Here is a 19,716-nt window from a genome sequence, read left to right as displayed (position 1 = left end):
TCAAAAATACCTCTGGTGGAGCCAGTAACATTCTCCAGCAGTATTTCATTAAATAATCTTCCCAACTCTGAATGACCTCCTTAGTTTATAGTCTACTAGTAATTAATACCTACATTTTAAATCTTTCTGTGTATATTTTTTTTTAACTGTGCTCAAAAGTTAGTACCACAAACAATCCAACAGCCGGTCCTATATTCACTATATAGTAACATTCATGGGTGCAATTCAGGGTGCTCTTAAACTCTTTTTGTAGTAAACTCTCCAGTGGTCAAGAAATTCACAAGAGCACACAGGAAGCATTCCTACTGAATGAAACCAAGGACAAACTCTAATACGATATGATATATGATATGAATGGTTATTTATAGCGTGCTTAATACCCAGAGGTTTCTAAGCGCGGACCCGGCGATCGAACCTGTGTCATCTTGCTTCCAAAGCGATCATGTTGCCCCTGCGCTATCCTCCCACCTCGATAGGGAGCCTTACTTTTTTGGCATGTAGGAGTTGTGATAAGCTGCTGAGGTTTGTAACAGACCAATGGTGTGTGGCACCAAGATTACCATCCAGGATCAGGGAATCCTTGATTTAATGCGTACATTGCATCCGGTCGGTGTGCCCGTGCTCCTGTGCCTAGTGCCTTCTCCCGCTCGTTCACCCACTGTGGAAGCCCATGTGTGGGAGCCGCCCTGGCACCTCTGCAACATTGTTGAAACCAAAACGAGTGTCTCACTCCATCTAAACAGATTTTTTATTTTTTTTTTATTGTGCAGCTCTGGCCTCCTTGCCCTCCTACCCAGTCTACCCCTCCCCCATACTGTTTCAGATACAGCTCTGTGTGGGTCAAATGTTCTGCAAACCATTTTGCAAACATGGCCACCCTATGACATATACAAAGATTAGCTGCAGCAGCAACATGATGAATTTGCAAAACATTTTTATTGACGAAAACATTTGATAAAATACGCATTTGTAAGGAGACCTCCCTAAAATATTGTGCAAAATGAAATATTCAAAATATTGTCTATCACAAACCTGGATGCGTTTTCACAAGGGCGGGAAGAGTGAACGGATTTCAAGAAAAGTTAATTTTAGCAAAGAGCACCCTGCGTGTGCAATATGCAGATAGTAACCAGACAATGAAATACAAAACATTCACGCAATCTGTACATCACGGAATCAACAAGCAGCGGGGAGGGCGTATTCACAGGTGTGGCGGCCGGGCGGCGCCTTCGGCAATCAGTTGCAGGTGTGGCCGTGGGTCGCCTGCAGCTTCATCTCGTCCTGTCTCAGGGGGAACGTGTCGATGAGGGTGAAGAGCTCAGACGGCGAGGTGGGGGACGCGTAGCGCTCCTTGTCCATGCCGTGCTTGTCCACGATAACCATCTGGAAAATGTTGTGGGGGATGCGCAGCAACAACCTGCAGATCAAAGAGGGCACATGAGCAAAGGGGACTGCATACAGTCAGGTCAAGATGTTGCACACAAATGGCAGAGATGCGGGTGCGCCTACTCAAAGGAGCAGCTCTTAATATCAGTGGCGGGTGACACCCCCATGTCTGTTGGACAATCCCTCCTAGGTAGCAGTGCTCTGTGTTTTCATTCCGGGTTTCTTAACAGCATGTGCTCCGCTTTGGTTCTAGGTCAAATTTTCGAATGCAAAGGATCGAATGACCAAAGGGTCGAATCAAAAGGACCGAAAACCAAAGGGTCGCATTTATTATATTTTTTGGGGGGGGATCCACCCAAACCCCATTTTTTGGTGAAAAAACACTTTTTTTCTATACGAAAACCCAAAAGTTTTTTTTTTTTTTTTTAAATTCCACCCTTTGGTTGTCGGTCCTATTACCTCGACCCTTTGGTCATTCGATCCTTTTGGTGTCGAACCTTTGACCGGACACCCTCTGCTTTGCATGTGTCATGGACTTTGCACTGGCCAACAAATACCATGATTCAGGAAGCGGTGCAAAGTGCACTGACTCTACCCTGGGGGGCAGGGGGGAGGGGGAGAGAGAGCCTCTCCTTGGGCAATGTGAAAATGATGAGGCCTTTCTGGGAGCAACATGAAAGCGTCATGGGCATTTCTGAATGAATGTGGGGCAGGGCAAAGGGGCAAGGCATGACTGAAGGGAATGTCAAAGTGAGATGGGGCAGTATGAAAGCGGCATGGGTAACGTCTGTGGGCAATGTGAATGTGGCGCAAGGGAAACTTAAGAGAGGAACGAGGTATTTTCAGGGCAATGAATAGTGGCCTTGCCTATGCTGAAGGCAATGGGAAAGTGGCATGTGGCATATTATTTGCGGCACCCTGGGGAATTCGAGAAACATTCAACGCTCACATCTACTTTGGGAGTACACTGGCATTTGGTGGCAGGACGAATGCATAGAATAGCAATTCTAAGTATATCTAACTTTCTGGCAATTTAGATTTGCATTTTATTAACTAGAAGATGCGTAATGATGTACATGACATCATCTGGCACAGTCCATTAAACAGTTGTATTAGCCCCTGGTACAATAGTTGAATTAATTTGAAATAGATTATAATTTATGAATAGGAATTTTCCCAGAGTGGGAGTGCCACATTGTTTGAAACATTGCTTTAGTGATGTCACACAAATACGTTCCCACCTTGTTTCCAGTTTTTGTAACACACAATTTAGTGAAGGGAACCTACATGATTTGCTGCATTGAAATGCTCCTGTGCAATGTTTCAGACATAGTTTATGAGGTACTGGCATATCCCTTCAGATTCGCCTAATACATCCTACGGCTATGTATCCCTTTTACTGAAATCCCTGCAGTAAAAATCACCTTATAAAAAATATTTTTATTAGAGAATCCAACCAGAGAACCCTGGGATTTGGCGTGGTAGTCCAGGCTTGCTGGCTTTGCTTGGTAGCTAATATTCGAAGGTGTTTATTTTTATTTATTTATTTTATTGTTCATTTATAATGCGCTTAATACCAGCGTGTGGTTTCTAAGCGCGGGTTTGGGATTCATACATACCCGTTTTGCACTGCGTTTTCTTGCTTCCAGGACAAACGCGTTGCCTCTGAGCTATCCTTCCTAGTGTTGTCTTGTACAGCACTAGTTCAGCAAGCAGTGCACAATGCATCCATGAAAATAAAGATAACTTGACTAAGGGTTAAATGGACCTGGCCGGTTTATCTCCAAAGACAGTGAACTACTTTTTGTGATTTTGTTGAATATTTGTTATGAAAAGCCCTTCCTCCTTTGTGGCTAACTCTGTATGTTGCTACTCGAGTACCACCTTCTCCTGCCAATCAATGCTCAATGGATTTATTCACATTCTTCAGAAACGTACAGAATGAGCCTGCAGCTACCACAACCTCATCCAGATTGGTTGCCACATCCTGTCAAGCATGCACCTCACCAGTTCCTTCGAACACTGAGCGGGTGACCCAAGTTTTCCCTGAGCCCAAATGGCCTGCTTTAAAGGATTAGTCTCCTCCCCACCCTCGTGCTGTTTCTCAAACTCCATCTGCCTCCCTGATCTTCCTTTCTCTCTGCTGACTACCTTAATCTCTGGCATGGAGGTAGAGAAGTCCAGCTTCTCATTTTCTCTTCCCTGCACTCACTCCAAATAAAAGGGCATGTTGCCTAATGTGTCAATGTGCAAAACACAAAACAAGTGAAGAAGACAAAGGGAATCCCTCAAGACCCATACAATTGTAATGGGCTCTCAGAACACACTGTGAGGAGCCAGGAATGAGATGCGGACACAGGGGTTCATGGCTTTGGCCAAAGACTTTTATTAACATAAAAGAGAGTTGGGAAATGCCTCTCTGTCCCTACTCTAAGAGGTGTTTCCCTAAGGTGAAAAGGGAAAATGTCTTTAGCCATTAATAGTAAACAAATATTTAAAAAGGAAATGCGTAACTCGAACACAAAAATGTTCAGAAGGACAGAGTTCCTTGTTCCAGAGGGTGATTCCCTTCCCCTGGATTTCTCTTGAGTCTTTCTTTTATTGTCAAGAAGGTTAGTTCCTCAAGTTTCTTTTGATCAACCACACAAAACAACTTGGCTGTTAGTACATATCTTACTTGGATACCTAGTCTACTCTCCTGCCAGGTTTCTACTTCTCTTTAATGTGTTTTCACAGCCTTTTTACTAGTCCTGATATATCCTGATCAGGACTTCCTATGGTACTGTTTAATACACACTGTTCAACTTGACCATGCCTGGTCTGCTTTTCCTGCCAGGGCTTTTTCACATAAAGATACTTGCAACTTGTATCTGCCGGGTACACTCTCCTGCTAGGGCTTTTCTTATTCGTATATATTATTGTGACTTGAATCTGCCTGGCATACTCTCCTGCCAGGGCTTTCTCGCACGCATATATTCTTGCACCCTCAATCTGCCTGGTATACTTTCCTGCCAGGGCTTTTCTCCTGTGTATATTCTTGCACCTTTAATCTGTCTGGTATACTTTCTTACCAGGGCTTTTCTCCTATATATATTTTCTCAGCTTTTAACCTTCTTGGTATATTTTCCTGCCAGGGCTTTTCCCATATGTATTTTCCTGTACCTTTAATATGTCTGATATACTTTGCTGCCAGGGCTTTACTCGTGTGAGCATTGCCCACACTTGCAGACTTAATAGTCTCTTAGGTTTCAATAAATCCCCATCAAAGAGTGTGGGTCTTCCCTTTTGCTTTCTCACAATGTTCATTATGGGACTGCAAAGGGGTCTCCCCCCCCAGTCCATCTTAAACTCTCAGGTACTTCTCGTTGTGTTTCATGCTTTTTACACTGGGGTCACTGATGCTAGGAGCTATCCCTGGTTCTCCTGTGCTTCTCCCGGTGTCTCATCCCTTCCACGATGGAATCACCTGCTGTGCGACTTCCTTCAGGCTCTCGGCTCCCTTTCAGGACTGTGAATGGTTCTCGTGGCTTGGAGTTTCTATGTTTGCCCATGCCGGCAGCGCCTCGGTCGTGGCTCTCCTCTACGGCTCTCCGAATCAGCAGCAAGGTTCTCTTGCCTTCGCTGCTGTGCTTGGCCAGCTACTTGCCACCAGCCCTGAGCTTGCCGGATCACGCCCTTGGCCGATCTTTCAGGGGTTCTGCTTTCTCTGCTCCTACTGACGCTGTCCCAGGGTACACATTGCTCTCCTAGTCCCCAGATTCAGTTAGGTAAAAGCAGTTTCCGCATGCCTTCTCTCTCAGGTCCCACAGCTGACCGGGATTTACATTTCTTGGCTGGATGATCCAACCTCCAATGACTAGACCGCTGCTTTGGTTCGCCGGTCTTGGACGTTCTCCTTAATCGATCCCTCCTCCTCCTCCTCCTCCTCCTCATCTCAGTACAAAGGGGAAGGGTATTAGGAAAAGAGTATACGGGAAAGACTATGTGTCAGTTGTCTTTAGTCCTGGCTTCCCCAGTAGTGTGACAGTATGCTTTAAAGTCACAAGGGTTTATGTTGACATTACCAGGTTCTTTTAACATGTGATATTGGAGGAGCTGATGTTGGACCTTATTGGGCGTAATCATTACCGCACCCTGCCTCCTCTTTGTTCCAGTTGTGGATATATTCCTTATGTCACGTGGGGGAATATTGGAGGTGGAGTTGGCAAAGTGTTGAGGGAGAATATTACAATAGGCCATAATGGGCTGAGGGAGGGAAGGAACATCCCTGAAAGGAACGGGGGGCATGTGTCTTCCTTCAACAATTCTGTGTCCTGTCCCCGAGGGGCGCCTCCCCAATGTGATCTTCCCTCATATAGCCGCCTCCAAGGTTTGCATCAGAAAGCGTCTGCCTCAATCAAGCCACATGAGGGAAGGTTTCCTTGGGGAAAGGAATGATTGTTGAATTCATCACAACACACATAGTGGGGAAAGGTAACTGACTAATACACAGCAAAGGAAGACTTCACAAAGGAAAGGAAAGATGTCAGGAAAATCTTTGTTTTTCTTCTAACTTTGTGGCAACAAATGGGAAATGAGCAGGGGGTCAGGAGGACATTTCCTTGTTATTTAACAATAATTTTCAAGGGATTAAGGGTAAAAAGGCAAGATTAGAGAGCGGGCACACAAAAAACAGAAGGTGATCAAAAAGGGAAATACAAACACACCACAAACCGCAGAAAGTAAAATGCGGTTCAAATTGTAATCAACAAACAATTGAAAAAATGAACAAAGCCATCCAAAACTCTCCTAAACCCACCAAAAGCATGTCAAACGCCTTCAAAACTACCATTAGGTGTACCTGTCCTGTCCACTCCTTTCTTAAACTAAATCCAAAAAGTAAACAAGTAGCATGCTGGGTCTTCTCCTTGGACCTTTTTTTTTTTAAACGGAAGGCATTTTGCACAGCACGTCCAAGTTCAATTATAGCCAGTTACCACAGGTGCAATCATTTCCAGTTAGCAAAATAAAGCCTGATTCCACGCACAGTAAACGACCAGGCCATATGTCTTTTTGTGAAGTCAGCACTGCTGTGCCAGCACATTATGCTAATGTCCATAGTTTCAGCAGCGAAAAGGCCAGATTGAGAAACTGGAATGTGAAATGCAGGGAAATGCAGCATATAGGGGCTTGTTTGCAGACAGGCAGGTGGTCAACGCAAAATCTTTTAGGTTGTGCCTACACACCAACAGGGCATCAGTGCTACAACCTTTGTGTCGTATTTACTAACAGGGAGTAATTTGTAATTTCAAACATTTTGGTGATACCTCCATATTTTAACATGTATTCAATATGAAGAATGCAGGTAGCAAGCATTACTCCTGTTACACTGATTCAAATTGCATTAAACCGAGACCTCACAGAACCTGAAATTCCCACCATAATTCACAAATAACCCATTCTGGTATGGGCAATGGGCAGTGCACCTGTAACTGGTCATTATCCTCAAAGGAGAGCCCTTGATGATTTCAAGAATATAAGCAATGTTTACATTAACTGAACATAGAGAATTAGAGATCATTAATGGAGACCTTGGTGACAGTGTACCTAAGACAAAACTTAAAGCACATAAATTAGGGGCAATCGAAGCAATCATGAGACGGGCAGATCCATCAAAAAGCTATTGACCTGTAAACCTAAAACCTCATTAAGAGACATTTGAGATCAAGTTCCTATTCCAACGAACACTGAAATCCAGTCAGGTTTTCAGGATATCTGCAATAAGAAATATTACTTTATAATGAATTGCAGTGTGGCTCATTTGCATATTTTAAGGGTTCACTAAGTAAACGGGATGTTCCTACTCGGTGAGTTGACACAACCAACCCTAATTTCTGTAGTCAAAAGCCAAAAAGAGAGGTAGCTTAAAGTTTAGGTGTGAGATCTGGGGAAGAGCTGTAAGAGCTGGTGTGTGCACTGAATCTATGAAGGCCAACGAAAAGTGCTGACGGTGATGACTTCTCAAGCGAAGCATGAAACCACTGCTCTCTGGGGCAATACGATCTTTATTGTAAGAGTCCTGATCATGTGGCCCCATCATTTGTCATGTGGTCGGGCTGTGTCCTCAAAGGTACAAAGGAACGCACCTGATCAACCATATGTCAGAGATTCTACTGGCAGAGGGCCCCCTAGTGATCATAAAAGTGGCAGAAGACACAGAATAATACTGCTCTTGACAAAAACAATGAGCAAATGGCAGAAAACATTGACACAAAGGTCTATGGCAGCAAGTAGGAAAAAGACTGAGGACCCATTAATCCATCTCTTGTGGAAAATGCAGAGGGAGAGGTTAGCAGTGAAAACAATGAAGTGCTTTGAGTGTCAAAGGAATTTATGGACTAGCTATGTGGTCCACTTTATCTCTTAAAAAGGGAAACCATGTAGCAAGTGATCTCAAGGTCTTCCCATTGCACTGAAGCTGCTCAATTGATCTACTGGGTCAAGATGAGTGGGTCAACTCTTGAAATCAATGGATTCATGAACATTCTCTGAAATTAATGAGAAAGATTGTGAAAGCTCTTGGAGGAAAAGTGGTATTTTATATATTTGTAAGTGACAACGCATATATCCCTGGCAAAATTTCTCCATGGTATTTTTATACAACAAACATAATGTGGTGTGAAAGCTTTTGTAATGAAAACTTGATAGCTATGGATGTATTTGAGGATTTGTGGAATGTGCCTTTGATGCTTTCAATAGTGAACTAGTAGTTAAATCGCTCAAAAGCAATCCTGATGATAATGGTCCATATAATGCTCTTCCTCTTAAATATCGATCCCGAAGGCCCTCACGAAAATGCAAACAGAAATGTGCATTTGTATTTCGCATCCTTGTCTCGCCTCAATACCCAATCAGCAATCATGAAAGTGTTTCTCCTGGGTAAAACGGGCCTGTGGGAGTTTGCCAAAGGACTGATGAGTGCATGGGATCTAAGTGTAGAACTTTGTGCTAGCGTCCCTGACTACATTCCAATAGAATAGCCAACATTAGCAATCCCGAGTCAGAGAAGAACAAAAATGCAGGACAGTAATGAAACATTTCAAATGATATTGACCCTACTCTGCTCAAATGTGCTTGACAGTAACACCTCCATTCCTCGATTGGTTGATCCTCATTTCAGCCCATCAAGGTCATTTTGGGGATGTAAAACTGGTGTTACTGGCTCTTGTCAGGATGCATACAATTTCTGGGAAAGTTGTGATTAAACAGTTTCTAAAATGGCCGCTTGGATAGAAGCAATCACTGTGAAGAGTGCTTACAAATAATATCTATTTGCACAGTATAATGATGTCTTGCTAAATCACAGGACTTGTCCTGTACAAAAAGGAGATGGGTGTTTTGAATAAACGGTACAATGAAAAGACTTCAAAGCCACATGCACGCGCCTGAATCAAATTAGGCTCCTCTTCAGATGTACTATTGGTATTGTTCAACAGCTGTGCATGGATTGTTCTAGCAGCTTTTCAGTTCGGCAAAGCATGGGCAAACCAGTCCACCCGATGATTAGATAAAGCATACTGCATTTATTCCCTTTGTTAGCAGAACTAAGGAATTCCATGATAGTTTGTTCTATTGGGTTTTTGTCTCTAATGGAGAGCATTGCTGACAGATAATCAGTTGTACTACTGGATATCTGTATTGCTTTTCAAGAAATAGACTCACAACCTGCTTTCCCAGATTGTTTGCAGTTCATGAAACAAACATGTGTTCTTAATAAATAGTAATGCAATGTTTAGCTCGATTTCATGTGTGTTGCTGTTAAGCAAGGCAAATGGTGTGGTGCAATTTGCAGAACAAAGAGATGGCAGGCATATGTGGCTACTGTTCAACTGCAGCATTAAAGGGTAAGCCGTTTCGACGAACATAAACCGGACAGTTCATAGATTATGCTGAAAGTGGCCGCATGTGCTTCATGCATTGCTCACAGTCAGTGGCCTGCAACCTTTGACTCCCAAGATGTTTTGGACTACAACTTTCATCAGCCCTAGACAGCATAGCCAATGGTGAACCCTCATCAGAGCCATAGTAATTTGTTTTTGGAGAGCCACAGGATGCAAACCCTCCCACTATAGAGTAGGCTGCAAACCCTTCCACTTTAGAGTAATGTTTGGTAAATGGTTACTCATGCAATGTTAACAAGCATTGGCAAAGTCACGGTTTCGGAACATAAGATGGCAACAGCTGGAAAAGGATGAGAGTACCGGAGCATATGATGTCAGTGCCTAGCAAGAGCCTTCCTAATACCTATGCACAAGCCCAATTGTTATCTTTGATGATGCTTCCATTTAAAAGCAAAAAACAGCTGTGAGGACACAGGCATTGCCTCTATATCAAGCAGATAAAGGCACATTTTGTTAAGACATTTCCGTTACAGCAGGAGTTCATTTACTCTCGGAAGACTGGTTAGAAAGAACATTGGCAGGCACTTTACAGCTGTTACTGTGTGATAAAGCTAGTTCAAAAAACCCTCAACAGGAATGTATTTTAGGCTGGGGCAGGCATTGTGTGGGAGTGGCAATAGGGATTAGCATGGTCATGGGTGGTTAATACGTGTGTAAAAAGTGAAACTATGCCCACAAGCTGTCTTCCCTCCGCACATGCCATCACACTGCTATCTGTACTCTAATGCAATATTTTCAGCTTATAGGTAATGCTAAAGCACCTCCTAATACACAAAAGAAAAAATGAGCCTTTACTTAGAGGCTAAAATTGAAGAAATATTTATGATAGGGAATATTGAGATCAAATGAGCAAAATGGTTATGGAGGGGCTGCTTAAAGGGGAAGTTCACTCAAAAATTGTACTGGCTCAAAAGATGGGCCATAATCAAAAATACATATAAAAAATATTTTAAAACAAAGTTCCTATGTATAATTTTGAGCAAATGAGGCTCAAACTCAAAACTTTCAAGCACTAGGAGGCACCCATTTTGTGAAATGGATGAGCCTCCTGTGCTTGTGTTAAGCTCTGCCCTCCCTGCAAATAATAAGCAAAAGCCACATACTGGTAGCTTTTGTTTATTACAGCTGGCTTTTGCTTCATTATTGCAGGATAGCAGAGAATGCAGTCAGGATCTTGTCTGCCGCTGGTAAGTGCTTTGTGTTATTTTTTAAAAATTTAGATAGAAAATCACAGCAATGATAAATACAATGCTGTTGTATTTATGATTGCAGTGGTTTTCGCTTTGACTCTCCTGGGCTCCCGAGACTCAAAGCGAAAGTACCAGCATTTATAAATACAACGTTGTTGTATCTAGGATGTCCGTGGTTTTCATTTAGGGTTCCCCATGAGCCGGGAGAGCACGGGAAACCTAAAAAGAAAACCACAGCAATAATAAATAAAACAACATTGTATTGATAACTGCAGTGCCTTTTTTTTAGTCAAGTCCAGGCGATTATGAATACTTTGCGGCATCAGGTATCAGGTAGAAAGTGCATATCAGATACGCTCTGTGCATCTTTGGCTATTGTGAAGTGTTAGGCTTTGTCAATCAGTTATGTGCAACTAAATGGTTTGGCAAGGCCTAATCCGCCACTTAGCTACAATATAAAGAAGTGTTATTGCAAAGGAGGGGCAAACCTACAAACTCACGTAGAGCTTGTCGATTCGGTAACAAGTTTATAATGTGCCCTGCTCCAACTTCCAAGGTTATATTTTGTCCCTGCTACTCCCATGCACAACATCAGAGGACATGGGCAAATACACAAGGACACATTCAACTTTAACAGGTGCTCCTGGCAGCAGCGTTCAACTGTTTGCCACCAATATCAGATGAATTTGTGTGATTTGACTTGTTTCACTTTTCATTGTTTCCATGCTCCTGGACATCGCTACCTTCATTGTGAAACTGAATTCCCTCACGGCAGCAGTTTGTGACTGGTGCAAATTGGTCAATAGCCTACAATTTGTATGAATGGGTAAGCAGAGCATGTTTGCGCTACAGCTTGCTTTCTGTGGAGGGAGAGAATAGTGAATTACAACCGGAATATACCTTATGTAATAGGCCTTTTGCTTTTTACCTGAGCTGCAAGCTGAGTGACGGCGGTATGAGCCTTCGTCCAATGCGTCCTATTTGCGCAGGAAACACTCCAACCAACTCAATCACAGTTACATGTCTTAAATCCAGACCACACTGGGCTTGCTGAAACAATGAAGACAGGCATATGTTTGTTTGTGACGTGTAAACATATTAACTCAATGCGAGCAACACACAGAATAACGTCCTACTTCCTTTAAACACTAATACACAGAGGTTTGCGGACAGTAAAAACTACGAGGCTGTGGAGAGGGAACAAGTTACTTACCTGTAACTGTTGTTCTCCAGCATGGGTCTGGCATGGATTCACATGCTCATGAATATTCCCCGTCGTCAGGCTGGGAATCCTCGGTAAAGAAAAAACCAGTATCAGTTTCGTTTCTGATCTGTCTTTCGTAGTAATAACCAATCACTGGTCTCTGCGTCATACTGACCACAGCCAATGACTGCCCTCTACCTAAGCACCGCCTCTGGCAGCCATCTTCAGATTTGGAAGCACGTGAAGTGGCAGTATGACCAAGTGAAGAGCCGCAGAGGGGTAGGCGGGAGGGTTCGCATGTGAATCCATGCCAGACCCATGCTGGAGAACAACAGTTACAGGTAAGTAACTTGTTCCTTCTCCAGCATGGGGTCTGGCATGGATTCACATGCTCATGAATAAAGAATACATAGCAGTACACACATGCACAACCACGGGAGGTGGCAAAGGCTCAACATTAAGCATAGCATCAAACTCAACATTAAGCATCTTACCTCCTCACCAGGCTCACCTCAGGCGAACAGGTTGCGCAGCACTGCTTGGCCGACCCTGGACTCCTCCCTGGAATCCCGGTCGACGCAGTAGAATCTCGAGAAGGTGTGCGTCGACCTCCACGTAGCAGCCCTGCATATGTCCAGCAGGGGCACACCAGAAAGGAACGCCGTGGTAGCTGCGATCGCTCTGGTGGAATGGGCTCTCGGACGGCCGGGCAGCGGTCGGTTTGCCAACCGATGACAGTACATGATACAGCCGGAGAGCCATCTGGAAATGGAAGCCTTCGAGAGAGCCTTCCCCTGATTGACAGGTCCAAAGTTCACAAAGAGTTGTGACGTCTTCCGAAAACACTTCGTGCGGTCCACGTAGAACTTCAGCGCTCTAGCTACATCCAGCGAGTGCAAAGTCCTCTCAGCCGGCGACGAAGGCGACGGGAAGAATACAGGCAACACCAAGGGTTCGTTGAGATGGAAGTCCGACGGTACCTTGGGCATGAAGGAGGGGTGCGTCCTGAGCACTACCCTCGTGTCGTGGAAAGTCAAGTACGGGGCCTTGCAGGAAAGGGCCTGGATCTCTCCCACTCGTCGTGCGGAGGTGATGGCCACAAGAAAAGCAGTTTTCCACGATAGAAACTTCAACGGAGCCGAGTGCAGAGGCTCGAACGGAGGTCCCATGAGCTTGGTCAGCACCACGTTGAGCTCCCACGCCGGGGCCGGAGCCTTCACCGGCGGGAACGATCTGAACAGTCCCTTCATGAACTCTTTCACCAGGCAATGAGACCACAAGGACGTCCGTCCCGTGGTTCTGGTGTATCTGGAGATCGCAGCAAGATGAATCTTGATGGACGCGTGTGCCAGGCCAGCTTTGGCCAGCGTCAGCAGGTACGGCAGTACTTGGGGAGCCGTAATCCGTAGAGGGTTAATCTTCTGTGCGTGGCACCAGACAGAGAACCTCTTCCATTTGTGTCCGTAGCATTTAAGAGTCGAGGACGCCCTGGCCTTTGCAAGAATCTCTCTGCAGTCGGCCGGTATGTCGTATCCTCCAAACTCTAGCGCTGCAGGAGCCAGGCCTGCAAGTTCAGCGACTTCGGGTCGTGGTGGAGGATGGCGCCTCCTTCCCTGGAGAGTAGATCCGCGTCCGCCGGCAGTTTGATCGGCGGGGACGCTGACAAGTCCAGAAGGTCCGGGAACCATATCTGCCTCGGCCACGAGGGTGCGACGAGGATCATCCTGCACCGTGACTTCTTGAGCAGGTTGACTAGCCGGATTAGCAGAGGCAAGGGAGGGAACGCGTAGAGGAACAGGCCCTCCCAGGGGAACGAGAAAGCATCGCCCATGCTCCTCGTCTGGGGAAACCTGCTGGCGAACCTCCGGCACTTGGTGTTCGTCGCCGTCGCGAACAAGTCGATCTGGGGTGTGCCCCACCGTCGGAAGAGACGATCCACCAGATCCTGCCGTAGTTCCCACTCGTGGCACGAGCGCAGCTCCCTGCTGAGTGAGTCGGCGATGGTGTTTTTTATCCCTGCCAGATGAAACGGCACCAGAAAAATCCTTTGGGCGACGGCCCAATGCCACAGGTCCTGCGCCTCCTTGGACAGCGCTGGGGACCTGGTTCCGCCCTGTTTCCTGATGTAAAACATGGTGGTGGTGTTGTCGGTGAAGATCCTCACCACCTTGCCCTTGAGGGACGGAAGGAAAGACCTGAGGGCCCAAAACACTGCACGGAGCTCCAGGACGTTGATATGCAGGGACTTCTCCGTCGGGAGCCAGAGTCCCTTTGCGTGCAGATTTTCGGTGTGCGCTCCCCACCCTTCCAGGGAGGCATCCGTAGTCACAGTCTCCTGGTGGGCTGGGGTCTGGAAGTCCATGCCCGCCGTCAGATGCGCGCGGGTGCCCCACCACCGTATCGCTCGTCGGAAGTTCTCGTCGAGCTTGATCCTTTCCTCGAAGCTGCCCGTCGTCTGGATCCAGCGCGCATCCAGGAATTCTTGCAACGGGCGCATCCGGAACCTGCACATGGGAATGAGGTAGATGCAGGAAGACATCATCCCGAGGAGGGACTTGATGGACCTCACTTTGGCCGCGTCAGCCACCAACATCCGTTGCACCTTGCCCAAGATGGTCCTGGTCCTCTCCTCCGACGGGGAGGCCAGAAGGGACACTGTGTCGTGCCTCGCTCCGAGAAACAGTGCGACTTGCGCGGGCACCAGGTGGGATTTGGCGTAGTTCACGAAGAATCCCAGGTCCGTGAGGAGTTGGACGGTCCTTGCCGTGTGAACCACGGCGAGTTCCCTCGTCTTGGCGCGGATGAGCCAGTCGTCCAGGTAGGGGTAGACGTGGATCCCCTCGCGGCGCAGCTGCGCCGCCACCGGTGCGAGGCACTTGGTGAATACCCTGGGTGCCGACCGTAGTCCGAAGGGGAGGGCTCTGAACTGGTAATGACGCCCTTGGACCACAAACCTGAGGAATTTTCGGTGCCCCTTTAGGATGGGAATGTGGAAGTAGGCATCCTCCAAATCCAACGACGATAGGAAATCCCCTTCCTCCAGCTGGCCCAGGACGTGCTGGAGGGTGACCATCCGGAACTTCTGCGCCTTGATGAACTTGTTCAGACGTCGGAGGTCTAGGATGGGGCGCCATCCTCCCGTCTTCTTCTTCACGAGGAAGTATCTCGAGTAAACTCCGGAGCCCCGAAGCCTCTTTGGGACGATTTCGATGGCGCCCTTTCTGAGCATCGCCTTTACCTCCATGAGAAGTTGAGGGACGTGAAGTTCTTTCCTGGCCACGGGGGGGACACACGGGCACCTTCTTTGAAACTCGAGCGCGTGGCCCCGGGCCAGGGCGTCCAGAACCCAACGGTCGGTGGAGATGGACTCCCACACGCTGACGAAGCCCGCCAGCCGGCCTCCCACCGGGGTGCTCCGGTGGGGGCCCGCCCCACAGCCGGTTCAATCCTGCTTGGACGCGGCCTTGCCGCCTTGACCTCCTGGGCGACGACGGCGGGGTCCGCTAGACTTGCCTCGTCCTCTGTAGGCCTCTTGCGACGACGAGCGGGCCGCTTGACGGTAGGAAGCGAAACCGCCGCCGGAACCTCTGGAGGCGCCCTTGCCTCCGCTGCTCCGAAAGGGCGTCCGACGTTGCTGCAGAACTCCGAGGGCCCGGGCCGTCTCAGTATCCGCCTTGATGGCCTGAAGGGAATCGTCCACTGTCTTCCCAAACAGGTTGTTCCCGTCGAAGGGCATGTCCAGGACTCTGGTCTGGACGTCCTGCCGGAAATCCGTAGCTTTGAGCCATCCACGACGTCGAAGGCAAACGCCGTTGCCCAGCTGGCGGAACCCAGTGTCGGCGATGTCCGTCGCCACGGTGATGGCGTGGTCCGAGGCCACCTCACCTTCCTGCAGGATCTCCAGGGCCTCCGCCCTCTTGTCGTCCGGCAGAAAATCCAGCAGGGGAGCTATCTTGTACCAGAGCTCCCTGTCGTAGCGAGCCACGATAGCCAAGGCGTTGGCCGCTTTAATCGTCGTCGCTGCGCCGACGAGATGACTCTACGTCCCATAGCATCCAATTTCTTTCCCTCGCCGTCCGGCGGGGAAGTCGATGTGGAGGCCGCACCCCCCCCGCTTTCTTCCTGGCTGCCGCGGAGACGACGGAATCCGGGCTAGGCTGTGCCCGGAGGCACAGGGGGGCCGTGTCCGGGACCCGGTACTTCTTCTCGTACCGGTCTCTTCTAGCTGGCGTCGTGGAAGGGTTCTTGAGGAGGGAAAGGCCCTCATCCCAAATGTCGTCCAACAGAGGCACTGCGAGGACCGTCTTCCTCTTGGCCTCGCGCCGCTGATAAAGGAAGCCTTCCTTTTTCTTCTCCTCAGGGCAGAGTTGGAAAAGCTCGGAAGCCCTGGAGATCATGGAGTGGAAAGATCCGATCTCGTCGGGCGGAGAAGCCCTGGCGGGAGGCGACGACGGAATATCCTCGTCGTATGCCTCGTCGTCCGTACCCGTCGCTGCCGTGTCAGTCCCCGTATCATCCCCTCGGGTGGACGGGGGAGAGGGCTGGACGGGGCGCGACGGTTGAAAAGGAGGTGGTGGATGGATCCTTCTTTTCTTGGTAGGGGGAACACCAGAAGGTCCCGGTTCTGGATCCCCCGACGGGAAAGGTTCTTCCGTCGGTAACGGTAGTCTCGTCCTTATCTCGGAGCATAAGGACTGTATGGCCAACAAAATGGCCGCCGAGTTGTCTTGCGGCGCTGGCAGAGGGGAATCCGACGGGCGAGCAGGGGCCCCGTCGGTATCCTCGACGATGTCGTCGTCGTCGTCACTTGCGTCGGGGTCCATTCCGACGGGCTGGCCTTCTTCCACGCCTAGGCCGTGGCTTAAGACCTCGATCAGCTCCTCTTCTGAGGTTGAGGCCGAATCTACGACGACGCCCTGCCCCCCCTTCTTCTTCCCCACGGGGGGTTTCACGGGGGTCCTATCGATGGGCACAAAAGAAGACTCCCTCCGAGGAGGCAGGGAGATTCTGGGCCCCGAGGTCGCCACCACTGGCGCAGCCTCCACAGGCTGAGCCAGGGCCGCCGCGACCGTTTCGATAGAGGGCTTGGTCGGATGGATCAAGGCCTTCACCACCTTAGGTGCGCTCACCGCCTTATCCTTGAGGGAGGGGGCACTGCCACGCTCCTCCTCTGCCTTAGAGCTCGACCGGGGCCTCTCCAGGAGTTTCGCCGGGTGCTCGGCCTTCCTCTTACCCGACCCAGAGCGTTGGCTCGTGGTTGATGGTGCCGGGGAGGGTGCGCCCTGCCTGGCGCCGTAGAGCCCGACCGTTCGGCGCTCCCGGTGCCAGCGGACTCGCGGTGCTTAGCCTTATGTTGGGCCCCCGTCGCCGGGGCGCCCTCAAAGGTCTTAGAAGACCGCTCGGGTTTCTTCTTCTTCTCGCCAGACGGGCTCTTACCCTCCAGCCAGTTGGCGAGACGTTGATGGCGGTCCTTCATGGTCCGTTCCGACATGTTGCCGCAAAACGCACAGTCCTTCTCCACGTGCGTCTTGTCCTCATGAAGGCAGTAAAGGCAGAAAGAGTGTTCGTCCTCCTTAAAGACGTTCTCCAGCTGGCATCCAGGGCAGACCCTGAACAGCTTTCCGGGCGTCGAGCTTCCCTTCTCCTGGGCCATCTCCGAGACCGGGCCTGAGAAGCTTCTGGAGTCCTCCGAAGTGTAGCTCGACGAAATCTTCACCCTTGAGGGGCGCAGACGAATCCGACACGGGTCCCCGTTGATCGGATGTAGGATCGGTGGAGCTTGAGGCTCTTTTGACCGAAAGAAATCGAGTTTTTGTGAAAAAACGCGAAAAAATAGCACTAACGCTCGAGAGCAATAGCACGAGGATCCCAACACATGAACGTGCGGTAAAAATCTGAAGATGGCTGCCAGAGGCGGTGCTTAGGTAGAGGGCAGTCATTGGCTGTGGTCAGTATGACGCAGAGACCAGTGATTGGTTATTACTACGAAAGACAGATCAGAAACGAAACTGATACTGGTTTTTTCTTTACCGAGGATTCCCAGCCTGACGATGGGGAATATTCATGAGCATGTGAATCCATGCCAGACCCCATGCTGGAGAAATTTAAAAACCAGCACCGCAGCAGAGGAAACACTCGCTGATGTCTGCTTTGAGGAAGGATGCCAGCGCCATCTTGATCCCTGCGTCTACACCCACAAAGTAACATCACAATGCACCCTTCGATGGAAGCAATACGTCCTAGAGAGGAAGGCCAACCTGCCACAAATGGTGCCTGATAGGTGGCTACATGGAAAGAGGCTAGCTTTTAAAAGGGCAGACTTAGCGCTATACACGACCCAGTTAGATTACATCACCAGAATAGTCATTATGTGAAGAAAGTAACATGCCAATAACAGCCCGTAGAAGTAAGCTAACTACGAGAGGCATTAATGCCCTACCTCTCTATAGTCTTATCATCCATTTCTGTGCTATGATAGGATGAGTTCCATGTTGATAGCATTAGTATATACAATACATAGCAGGAGGAGTTCCATGTTGATAGCATCATTATATACAATACACAGCAGACTGCATGTGTAAAAGCCTGTCAGTATTTTTTGTATAATACATGGCAGCCTGAATACACACATGAAAGCCTGTAAAAACGGTTGTTATTACAGGCTAGTTGTAACATAACTACTGATCAGTAAGAAGAGAATTACGCCACTACTGTCACTGAACCACTTACGTAAGTAAACACATGACAAGCTTCTCACATTCCCTTCTTCTAAAATCTCTTGCTGTGACACTTTTCAGCCATTCATTGATAAGGAACGGTTTATGGTAGTATGTTAATTTGGTGGCCTGCTGGAGTTCAACAAGGGAGACCAATACTCCAGCTGCATGTTATTTTTTGCAAACCACAAAATTGGTTTTAGATGCTTTTTATGAAACTGCTTGGAATATTTTGTTCGCTGAATATTGGTGTTTTTGTATTCACACAGATTTTACATTGATATGTTTCAACAACTGAAATATCTCTTACATTAGATTAAGCAAGAGGATTGGTAGTAAAGGGAATGACTGTGCATGGACATGTGTTGTAAGGAATAAAATAGCTTGTAACATACGTAAAAAAGATATTGCAAGTCACCCGATAGGTCATTGACCTTATAAAGGAAATCAGCGTTTGGCCTCATTCCTCTATTTGCTCACGGAACTCCTGTGATTTACAATATCCTTATATCGTTTGATAGAGTTTACTTTATCCCATATAATACAGGCAAGTTGTGACATCATTGCTGACCTGTAATAAAAAAAAGATATCACTACTGAACTGTAATAACTTATCACAGTTGGTTGTTATGTCACCCAGCCTGTTGCTTGAGCCAGCATAGAGCAGAACTCCAGCTGTCACTGCAGCACTTAATGTAAGATTGTTTATGCCCAATTTGTGTGTCTGGCTCTTTGCGTTCCTCCCACAGCCATAAGAAAGAGCGGAAAACATCTCTACAGAACTGTGAACACTGAGTGCGAACATCACAGAGAGCCTTTACATTATCTTCCGCCACTTCCTTAGTGTTAACTATTCAACATCCTTTGCCCCTCAATAACTTTGGAACCTCAATTAAACAGAGCACCAATTGCATGTGTTAGTGGCTACAGGTGTAAGTTACTGCTATGTGTGGTGAGAGTTTACTACTGCATATGGTATTCAAAAAGCTGTAGTAATTAGGGGTTCTCGAAGTGTAATATACATAATGCATATGCTACACAATTGTTGACACTTACGTATTGAACATCTATATTGAACACAGTAATTTAAAAGGTTTCAATATTGAATTACATTTATTTAAAACTGGATAGCATTTTGTCATGGCTTCTATGATTTCCTACACACATGCTTCCTATTTGAAAGCAATTGGTGCACGTTCCTAAAAGTTATGCACCACTAACATCATTATCACTTAGGTGTAAATTACATGTGTAGGTAAATCACGGAGGCCCAAATGCAC

At 47.6% G+C, this 19,716-nt stretch overlaps 1 protein-coding gene across 2 annotated transcripts in view; it reads right to left on the bottom strand.

The window, feature by feature from the left end:
* Positions 1-917: 917 nt before the first annotated feature.
* The window catches only part of SRPX (sushi repeat containing protein X-linked), a 482,285-nt gene continuing 463,486 nt past the window's right edge, over positions 918-19,716 (bottom strand). For both annotated transcript variants that reach the window (XM_069636552.1, XM_069636553.1), the window contains 2 exons: positions 11,445-11,566; positions 918-1,417 (listed from right to left, as the gene is read on the bottom strand). In XM_069636552.1, the coding sequence (XP_069492653.1) occupies positions 1,237-1,417; positions 11,445-11,566 (303 nt within the window). In that variant the 3' untranslated portion in view covers positions 918-1,236. The remainder of the gene's footprint in view (positions 1,418-11,444; positions 11,567-19,716) is intronic.

The sequence above is a fragment of the Ambystoma mexicanum genome, chromosome 7p, assembly GCF_040938575.1.
Source record: "Ambystoma mexicanum isolate Mex_15411 chromosome 7p, UKY_AmexF1_1, whole genome shotgun sequence".
Lineage (NCBI taxonomy): Eukaryota > Metazoa > Chordata > Amphibia > Caudata > Ambystomatidae > Ambystoma > Ambystoma mexicanum.
Note: the sequence above shows the minus strand (reverse complement) of the source record. Positions and strands in the feature narration are given on the sequence as shown.